Here is a 9,750-nt window from a genome sequence, read left to right as displayed (position 1 = left end):
TAACAAAATAAGATTGTATTCATACTCTGAGAAAGATTGTATTCACATTCGCCGTGAGAATTCAGTTGCTTCGAAGCAATTGTTGGCGAACCATATGTCCATCAGCAAAGCTTTCAGAGTAAAATATTCCAGAATTTACACAAAACACTCCATTTTAAGCTGGACGCAGTGTAAGTTTATGCAGTTAAATTCCCTGACTGGATCAGGAGTTACACACGCGAAGCTTATTATTTATACATCAGCCTCGAAGAAGATCGAACGACAGAGCAGCGAACCCGGGCTGAACCTCCATATGTGCTATACCGCGATCGAAACCAAGTTGCAGCAGATGTTGGAATTTATGCGGCTGCCCTAGAGAAGTAGTAGAAGAAGCTTACATAGCGCGCCATTCTCCGGTTAGCTACGCTCCTCTCCTGCAAATTCACAGGAGGGAACGTTGGTTCCTCAACTCAAAAGAGTAGGCCAAATGTTGTTGGATTTTGCACAGTGTTGTACAAGTAACTTACAGTCTTGATTGTGTTCTTACAAGAGATGGCTGCAGCGCGTCGTAGTGCCCATAACCGTCGTATAGAACACGGACCGGGTTGTCCTTGCCGTACTCCTGGCCGTACTCTGCTATGATCCTGGGGTTATCGGCGCCCTTGGTGTACATGTGGACGGTGATGGGCATCCTGCAAGCAGTGTTGACATTCCTCGTAAGCAATTACATTTCAGAATATAAGCTTTACAAATTGATTACATAAGAAAGAAAGATGCCTACCCAAGGACGTGGGAGCACATGAGCAGTTCAGGTTCTCCTCCCCAAGCATGAGGCTTCCTCATCTTGCGCACATAGCTCTCGAAATTGCCTTCGAGGAACCTATCCGAAGATCCACATCGAAAATGATCATGTTACTTTTGATTTTGCAGGAAAAAAAAGATCATGTTTAATTCACTGTTTTAAATGTTTTTTGCAGGAAAAAAGGGCTCTGATGTACAAAAATGGTAAGAGGAGGAAAGAAGACTTCACCATTCGGTATCTCCTCTTCGCTTGATGAACTCATCTGCAACCTGAAACAGACCAACAGGGCAACAGGTGGGTCAGCAATTTGTTTTGATAAAACTGCATGGAATGGAACGGAATCATCAAGTGCTGAACCGGTTGAGTGATTACCTTTGCTCGAAGCTCGTCGGCGAGTTCCTTCTGGGCGCTGTCGCTCGGCGACTGCTTGCCTCTCCTTATGCAGGCGCCATAGGCGACGGACCGGAACAGGCACCTCCCGTCCCCTGTAATTCCTGAAAAATAGTCGAGTTTCCAATGTTCAGAAATGCGGATGGCCGACTCGATCAGTCTGAAAATCACATCAGAATCAACCGCTTGGAGAGTTTCACAGGAACAAACAGCCCCGTAAGCGTGATGCGCCGTACAAAGCACACATCCCAGGTGGGATCACTTTTTTCTTCATAAAGTACAGTTATATATTGATCTTCCTTGTTGAATTTATGTCAAAGGAGATGCATAGATATATAGATAGATAGATAGATGCCCAGTTATGCAAAGGCTGCTGCTTTAAAGTTTAAACTAGTCATACAGTGCATGGAGACGGCAAAATATGGAAGGCGAACAAGACCAGGGAGGCATCTTAACTAGTCGATTAGTTTAATAGCGATTCAAATCAACGCCTAAATCTGTTTTCTCCCGCTCTTTCCTCCCCTTTAGACCAGGCTCAAGATCGTACTGATCACAGATAAATCATGGCAACAAGAAGCAAAAGAAAAAACTCTGTTTCTGTCATGATCATCATCAAAACAATCCCCCTTTTCATGCACCAAGACGAGGAAGACGCAGCAAGCAAGACAGAGAAGCAGAGAAGCAGAGGACGTACGGATGGATCGCAGCGGCGGCGGGAGCTCCCGGTCCGACATCCGCCCTGCCGGCGGCAGCGACGGCGGCGGCGATGGGCCGGCCCTCTTCCTCCCCTTGCTCCTCTTCCACGGCAGGGAGGGGAAGCAAGCGGGCGGAAGGAATAACAAGCAAAGCAGGAAGGGAGAGCGAGACGGAGGCAGGAATGTTGCTACAGAAAGTGGCGGGTTGAGGGGGGGACGGGCGTGGAATCGGATTCGCTTTTCAGGCCGCCGGGGCTGGCCGGGTGGAGGCCCTCGCCGCCGCCGCGTCCCATCGAACCGACCGACGGCCGACGCACCCCTCCCTCCCTCCGCGGCTGGCTTGGCTTCCCGCCACAAATAACCGGGGGCTCCTAATTAAATCAGATCCCCTCCGGAGCCAGCGGCGCCTTTCGGTGCTCCGCTCCGCTCCTCGAGAGCCGCTCGACCAGGTGAGGTGAAACCCGACGGATGATGCCAAAATTCGCGCGCCTGCCGCGCAATCATCCCGTGCGGAGAACGGGACAGCACGTGATTGAAAATGAACCTCGCCCTTCCTCCGTGCTGTCGGACGCAAGCCGTGGTGGCCGGTCCTTTTTCCCTCTCACAGTCTCATGCATCCATTCATGTTGGCCCTTGCCATGTCAGTGTCGTTATCTTGGCGAGGCCTCTGCGTCCTTCCACGCATCAGCAGCAGCCGATGATAATCAGTGACAGGACAAAAAGGAACCCACCCCACCTGGATGAGCAAGCAGCGGGATTACCGTGAGCAAGTAAATAAATCTCCTTGATGAGGAGTCGAGCCTCCCTGAAGAACGAAATTAGCTTCACAGGACCATGGAGCCCACATGTCAGTGAGCAGAGGACCGTCGTGTTGACAAAAGAGAACAAACGGTTGCTTGACTGAAAAGGAAGGGAAGAGAGGCATCATCTCGTAACAAGGCAGGCTATATATACATTGTACAGTGTCATGAGAAGGCGGCAAAGAGGGGGAAAATGCCCTACATCACCCCACCGAGCAGGGGGGGAAGAAGCAGTAGTCTCTTTCAACTTACTTAACCCAAACCCAAAGGAAGGAAGAAGCAGCCACGGCGCCAAAGCGGAAGACGACCCAAGGAAAAAAGGAACAAGGAAGAGGAGATGTACAGATCCTACTGATGATGATGAACCAGGCCCCAAAACCCTGCCTGCTAGAGGCTAGCACTGGTAGAGGGAGAAGCCCCGGTTCTTCCACAGCGAGCTCAGCGTCCGCCCCAGCTTCCTCGACTTGGACTTGCACAGCGGCTTCGACTCCCGGTGGCACACCATCACCCCGCCGCCGTTCCCGCCCTCCGGCGCGGCCTGCTGCGGCGGTGCCTGCTGCTGCGACGCGGCTTGCTGCCCCCCGCCGTCCCGTTGCCGCTGCTCCCGGAACAGCTTCAGCAGCTTCTGGGCCTTCTCCCGGCCCCGCCCCGTGCCGGTCGCCGAGATGGAGACCAGCGACGGCACCACGCCCTCCTGCAGCACCGGCGCGATGCACTTGTCGTCCGCCGCGCACATCGCCAGTAGGCACGACACCGCCTGCTCCTGCTCCGTCGGCTCCCCCGTGTCCAGCAGCATCGCCAGCGTGCTCACCAGCCCCGGGGTGGACATGATCTCCTTCCTGCCGGCCTGGGTCGCCGCCAGGCTGATGGCCACCGCCAGGGCCTTCTCCGTCCACCCGATGCCCTCGGACACCGAAGAGTCCGTCAGGAGCGTGTGGAGCGCGTCCACGATGCCGGCCGACAGGAGCGACGGGATGCTGGCCTGGTGGGTGGAGAGGTTGTACAGCGTGTAGAGAGCATCATGCTTGCAGGAGCTGGCTTTCGGGTCGCAGGCGTCGTGGTTGTACAGACGGTCCACTAGGAATGGCACAGCCTGGGTGGAAGCGATGACGCTCTTCGCGTCGGTGAGGCAGGAAAGGTTAAGGTAGAGCGCCGTGGCTGCAGCAGCTAGGCGTGGATTCGATGTCATCTGCTCAAGTAGTTCGACTATCCCAGCAGACAACAGAAGTCCCTTGTTTCTGAAATAAACAAGCATAGGGTTTGTAAGCAAAAACTGGAAATTCAGAAGTTCAAGGTCAACTAACTAGCTGCAAATGACAAGCACCATTTAACTGAAAAATACATGGCATACCTATTATTATTGACTGCAAGGTTAAAAAGAGCCATGGCACCAACTTCTTGTGCCTTCTCATTTCCTTCTTCCACAGAATACCTTAAGAACTGAACTAGGGCCTCAGCGAACCCATTTGAGCCCATCTGGATCCTTGCTTCCTCATCATCTTTCAGCAGATATCTTATCTGCTCAACCAATCTGCACTGGCTCAGTATGTTGTTTCTTTCATTAAGCACCAGCAGCAAGTTCCGATACCCCTCATTCATATCAAACTCAAAACAAGAGCTATCATCCAATGTGCCTGATTCGCTGTTCATCGGTTCTTCCTTTCTCTCGTTCTCCAGGGGAACCACCTTGACACCCTTGATGTTGCTAGTGTCAAAACTATCGACAGACACACAGCCCGTCGCCTGGGAGTCAGATAAAGCAAGCCTCCAATTTACATCAAAGGATCCCGGTGGACCATCTGGAACTGGAAAATCATTCTGCTCGCACCAGCTGGAAATCATGGCCTTAACACAGTAGTTTGGAGTCAAAGACAAGTGGGCCAGTTGTTGCTGAGTCTTGGGACATGTGCTGTGACCATCATTAAACCATTTTTCAATGCAAACACGCTCATAAGTCTGACCAGACGAAACAATAACCGGGTCATACATCAGCTGCAAGGAAATGGGACATCTGAGTTCCTCGGGAGGGATCGACATGTTTTCGGACCTTGGACCACTAGGCCTACAATTGAATGATCCAAGCCTCGAATTGAAAGACCCAAACCTCGAATTAAATGATTGAATGCTCGAAAGCTGTCTACTGAATGCTCGGCTGTTTCCGCAGGGGCCATACATGTCATCCATGCCTAATACTGTAGGTGAACATGGGGCTGATCCTTGAGAATCGGTATCATCGCCTGCTTCACTTCTGAAAAATTTCGAGTATTTCCTCATGAGATTGTATAGGTAGGACACAACAAACTCCTTCCGCTTATCATCTCCAGAACGAGCCTTTTCAATTAGCTTCTTGAGGGCTCTTCTCTCAGTCAATGCTGCCCTGGAAGAAGTAATTCCCAGCTTCAGAGCAGCCATATGAAAGACCTCAAGCTCCCCACTATCGCTGGAACTGTTCATTTTACTGTTTCTCTGGAGCAAATTGATCACCTCATCACCAGCTTCCTTCTCTGATTGATCCAATGTAAATACAACCTCCTCCAACTCACCAATGATCTCTACAATCTGTTGCGCACAGACAGGATCAGGATGTCAGGACATAGCACGCAAATTTACTAAATGGTTTAACCATAAAACAACTGGTGCATAATGTGGGATTTGTAGTCCAAGGAAACCAAACAGAAGCACAATTTAGTTGTGCTAATTAGGATTTTACACAACATACCTTATGGCCAATATCTTCGGTTACTATGCTTTCGACACGCCGAAGACTTTCCTGAAGTTGGCTTCTTGATTTCTCAAACTTCAAATGCACAGTTTCTGCAGTGATGGCCTGAAAGTGGATATTATCAGTGTAAGAGTTTCGCAGTTTAATTATTCTAAAGACACAAATATTGAAAAGCAATGCTGCAAATGCCCCATGGCAAGTTTGCAACTAATTATAATATCCAGAGTGCTCGGCAGGGAGGGGTACAACATCTTACCAAGTAGAGCCTGCTGCAATCTGCGCAATGTTGAAGAAGACCTTTGGATTTATCCAGAGCAACATGCAGCGAACACAGTGCCTGTATGCCAGACTTGCTTCTGGGCCTTGATGCTTCGATGAACGGGAAAATCGCTAAAAGTTTAGAAACCGCAGGATGAAATGCTCTGCACATTCCAGCATGTAACTGCAGAAAACACAATTTCTTCAGATTAGGCAGCCATACACAAATCCACCCAAAAAAGAGAAGATACAAGGTTCCAGTTATTTCTAATATGCTTTGCTTCCTATACAGTACAAAGCTTTAAATACCCATCCTGTAGAAATAAAACGGAATTAAGAGTGCTGCTAAAACAGTCACTAAGATGTAAGTTTACAAAGCAAATCCAAATAGATCTCATTAATCAACAAAAACAGTATATTCTAAACTCTTAACTGCAAATAATCTGCAGACCAATTAGCTTGAACAACAGATATTATCACTGAAAATCAAGATAAAACCACAGTTAAGATGGTACCTTGGCATCAATAGCCAGGAGAGGGCCCTCCTCGACCTCCATTGCGTCCATGCTTGACTATCTCGTCAGTTCCACCATCTAATTTGCAAGATTCAGAAGGGAAAAAAAAGTCAGATCGGCAGATCACATCACTCTCAGTTGCAAGCATTTCAGACCGGCGAAAACAACAGGCCTGGACTTGGGAGGATAGGACAAGGCAACGCTCCCGGAACCAGTACGAAAAGAGGGGATGGGAATGGTAAAAAATCTACCCGCTGCAAGCCCACAACACAGTGTTCTCCAGGAGGCACCTTTCGGAAAACAACCAAGCGAGCACGACCTTTTCCATGCTAAATTTGAGACGCGCGGAGCTCCCTGGAGCCCATGATTTTGACCAAGCTCGCCTCTTTCCCCAGCAAATCCAAGGGCCACGGGCGGGCGCTGCCAGCCAGCCAGCCAGCCAGCCAGCGCTGCAGCGCATTTCGCTCACCGCGTCTCCCCAAGAAAAACTCAAAAGAAAATTAAGATGAGGTCGGCAGCTCGCTCGAGCTTCTCTCGGCCTGACAAGTAGTGTGGGATTTAAAGCAGCTTCCTCCGGAGTGGGCAAGGCCGGCCACAGGATAAGGAGCGCTCTGAAACATCGTTTTCAGCCCCGCAAATCTGCCATTCGGGCTCGTTCCTCGGATGAAAATGCCAGAAATCCATCGGGAGGAGGCCTTTCTTCGCGTAAAACTAGCATGGTGGAACCGCACGAACACCGCAGGCTTCCTCCCCGGAGACCCCAATGGCGGAGCTCGCCCAGAGAAAGAGGAGCAGAGAAGCACACGCGCGCGCAGAGAGGACGCACAAGCAGCCCAGAGCACCCCCAAGGTCACATCCCGCCCCACCAAAGCTTACTCTGAATCCTAATCTCCCGGACCGAACAGCGGGGAAAGGAGAGGCGAGGAACGATCCATGGCGGCAAGAGACGAGTCAGAACACGCACCGTCTCGAGCGAAGAGAGCGAGGCGGGAAATGCCTCGGGAGGGCCGCTGCGGCGGACGGGTCTCTCCCCGCGGGTGTCTCCGTCGGTCGCCGGCGGCGGCGGGCGGCGGGCGGCGTGGTGAGGGGAGAGGCGAGAGGAGGAGGGGGGTGGGGGGGAGGGGAGGAGAGGAATAATGCAGAGCGGGGGGGCGTTGGAGTGGTGGATTTTATTCAGATGTCAGGGGCAGGGGGGCACCGAAAAAAAAAGAGAATGGGATATGCCACATCTTCTCTTCTCCGGGGTTTTCATTTAATTAATTAACTAGGAATAAATGATTTATTAGTGGAAATAATACGGTTGGAGCTTTCCTAGTTATTCATTTCACATATTTATTATTCTCTTGATGTGGCCTGGATAAGATATATCTATATATCATCGAAATAAATATAAGCTTGATTGCTAGTTTTGCCCGATGTGAGAGGCGTGGACGTCCGGTGGTTGGTTAGTGTGCGTGTGTTGGCTCACAAGTGTGCCTTGTGAAAAAAATTTAAAACAAATTTCATGCTGAAACTTTGGAGGTTGGGTGCCCTCCTTGTTTGGGTGTGTGTGTTTTCTTTCCTTATATTATGGGAGTTTTGGATATGCTTTCGTCTTGTTTATCTCGAAGGCAAATCATGGAGCACGCACAAGCAACCGTATTTTATTGTTGAAATGAAATGGTTTGTAACAGCAAACCGTACCGGGATAACAATAACAAATAATGGTGTATGTGTTTGGAGAACTCATGTGAAATATAGTTATCAATAATAGCGCCAAAAAGTACGTTTAATTAGGTATGATGCACGCCTTTTGTTATATATAAAACGCAAGAGATTCCAAGAAAAGATCGGCGAGGGTTTTATTTCGGCTCTTAGTTTCCTCTTGTTTAGGGTCCATATCGCTAGATATCTTTATGGAGACATGTCAAATACATGTAGTAGGAAACGATCCCAATCGAAACGAGATGGCTTGGATGGCATGTCGCCCCGTCGTGTTTCTTTCTCCTGCCCTTTCTCTTGTCACGCATGATATCGATGTTTAAACAACTTGGCAGACTGCTGTCATTTTTCCCGTCTCCCGTTTACCTCAAACACACAAAGAAAATACAGTATATTGATTTTATCAGTGTTGTTTGCTTGCAAGTACTCCCTCTGTCTCAAAATAAGTGTCCGTGGATAGAAATTAGTTTCTTTTGCGGGTGATGGCTTGCGGCAAGTTGTAGGGCAAGCAACACATGATTGTGTCACGCCCCAAAGCACAACCAGCCCAACTTGCCCCGTGCCCAAAAGTTGCCACCCTCCATGGCATGGCATGGCATGGCATGGCACCCATCTCTCTCTCTCTCTAAACAATGTGTCCATCATCCACTGGTGATGGAGCAGCACAGCAGCAAACTACTAATTGCTAGACCCCAGATTTAACAAGTGAAACCGAGATCAACACAGAGATCTAGCAGTGGTAGCAGCTAGTGCCAGCATAGTGCCCACCTCTCCCTCCCCAAGTTGAGGCCTTTTTGTATGGGCATCTTTGATCCCCATCAGATGCCGAGCCCCAGACAGGGAGAAATAAAGAAGCCAATCTTGACCTGCTAATTAAATTATCACGCACTAATTAATCCAAGGAATGGTTAGTTAATTAATCATGTGTCCGAGTGGCCCCTCCACTGGCCGGCGATTCCATGCGCCCCGCTTTGGGAATTTTTAAAAACCGTCGGAGTTGGATCGGCCCTTGCTTTCGGGCTGATCCTGGATCGATGCGCGCGGATCAAATCGTGGCGTCGACCCGACCTGATTTGAATGGGTGTTTAATTTAACTCGTCGTTGGAAAAAAGGGCGCCGATATGTGGTGGCCAGGAGTTTGCATGTGTTTTTTCCTGTGTTATTATGAGATGCGATTTGGCTTTAGGCGACAGGTGCTTGGAGACAGGGACGAGCGTGTCGAGGAATTATTAGCGAACTTTTTAGTAGTTTGTTTATGAAAGCAGGGAATGTGGAGAAAGGTTTACTGTTTGCTTGGTGCTGGGTGCGACGGTCATCGCTCCATGGACGGAAAGAAAAGAGGGGAGGATAATTGACCACTCATGCTGCAATTTGCATGATGTAAATTGGCCACCCGGTGCATTGTTATGTGTGAGCTAGCCGGTCTGTCTCATGACCTGACCTAGCTGGTGTTCATTCCTATTGCTTTCATCTTTACTTTACCTTTTCTTTTTCTTTTTACTTTTCAGAGTGCTGGATTTTTCTGCGGCAACAGCAATCTTGACGCGAGTAACACTGTCCGCTACTAGTGCTCTTTGATTCTTGATTTGTGGGTATGGCTACGTCTCAGTCGACTGAGACTTAACCAAGTCTCAGTCAAGTGATATAATATGGCCGTATGCATCGCTCTGATGCGGAGGCCGGGGTTACCTCTTTTCGAAAAAAATGGTATAGTATAAAAAGAAGAAAGAAAAAAACTGAAAAGAAAAAAATTATACGAATCTTCATGCAAAATCTAAGGACTATAGCATCGACCGAGACATAACGAAGTCTCAGTCGATCGGGACTTTGCAAATTGTTTGTAAAATGCTGTCCACTAGTTAATCACAGTTATTTTTTCTTTCTTTCT

General features: G+C 49.1%; 2 protein-coding genes across 3 annotated transcripts; both read right to left on the bottom strand.

Moving 5' to 3' along the window:
- On the bottom strand, positions 1–2,216 carry LOC125545489 (OVARIAN TUMOR DOMAIN-containing deubiquitinating enzyme 4). Of its 2 annotated transcripts, none has more exons than XM_048709443.2 (6): positions 1,866–2,216; positions 1,154–1,275; positions 1,010–1,050; positions 761–859; positions 507–671; positions 1–413 (listed from the first exon to the last, which is right to left on the bottom strand). In XM_048709443.2, the coding sequence occupies exons 1-6, from the start codon at positions 1,903–1,905 to the stop codon at positions 401–403; spliced, it is 480 nt and encodes a 159-aa protein (XP_048565400.2). In that variant the 5' UTR covers positions 1,906–2,216; the 3' UTR covers positions 1–400. The 2 variants fall into 2 exon arrangements, with proteins under 2 accessions (XP_048565400.2, XP_048565399.2); XM_048709442.2 differs by having other exon boundaries at positions 527–671.
- A 577-nt stretch (positions 2,217–2,793) lies between these two features.
- On the bottom strand, positions 2,794–7,276 carry LOC125545488 (U-box domain-containing protein 45). Its single transcript, XM_048709441.2, has 6 exons — positions 7,126–7,276; positions 6,162–6,239; positions 5,645–5,830; positions 5,386–5,493; positions 4,018–5,225; positions 2,794–3,904 (listed from the first exon to the last, which is right to left on the bottom strand). The coding sequence occupies exons 2-6, from the start codon at positions 6,210–6,212 to the stop codon at positions 3,061–3,063; spliced, it is 2,397 nt and encodes a 798-aa protein (XP_048565398.1). The 5' UTR covers positions 6,213–6,239; positions 7,126–7,276; the 3' UTR covers positions 2,794–3,060.
- Positions 7,277–9,750: the final 2,474 nt, after the last annotated feature.

Source organism: Triticum urartu, chromosome 3A (genome assembly GCF_056163025.1).
Source record: "Triticum urartu cultivar PI428250 chromosome 3A, HENAU_Tu73, whole genome shotgun sequence".
In the NCBI taxonomy this organism is placed as follows: Eukaryota; Viridiplantae; Streptophyta; class Magnoliopsida; order Poales; family Poaceae; genus Triticum; species Triticum urartu.
The sequence above is the reverse complement of the archived record's forward strand: the minus strand, read 5'-3'. Positions and strand labels throughout refer to the sequence as shown.

Bases quoted from the DNA above. Each gene is read 5' to 3' on its own strand.
- LOC125545489 (XM_048709442.2), bottom strand. From the start codon at position 1,905: ATGTCGGACCGGGAGCTCCCGCCGCCGCTGCGATCCATCC. The intron at 1,051-1,153 runs GTAATCACTCAA...GGTCTGTTTCAG, and splicing joins CCGACGAGCTTCGAGCAAAG to GTTGCAGATGAGTTCATCAA. The intron at 414-526 runs GTAAGAACACAA...GTGAATTTGCAG, and splicing joins ACGCGCTGCAGCCATCTCTT to GAGAGGAGCGTAGCTAACCG.
- LOC125545488 (XM_048709441.2), bottom strand. From the start codon at position 6,212: ATGGACGCAATGGAGGTCGAGGAGGGCCCTCTCCTGGCTATTGATGCC. The intron at 5,494-5,644 runs GTAAGATGTTGT...ATCCACTTTCAG, and splicing joins ATTGCAGCAGGCTCTACTTG to GCCATCACTGCAGAAACTGT. The intron at 3,905-4,017 runs GTATGCCATGTA...TGTTTATTTCAG, and splicing joins CTTGCAGTCAATAATAATAG to AAACAAGGGACTTCTGTTGT.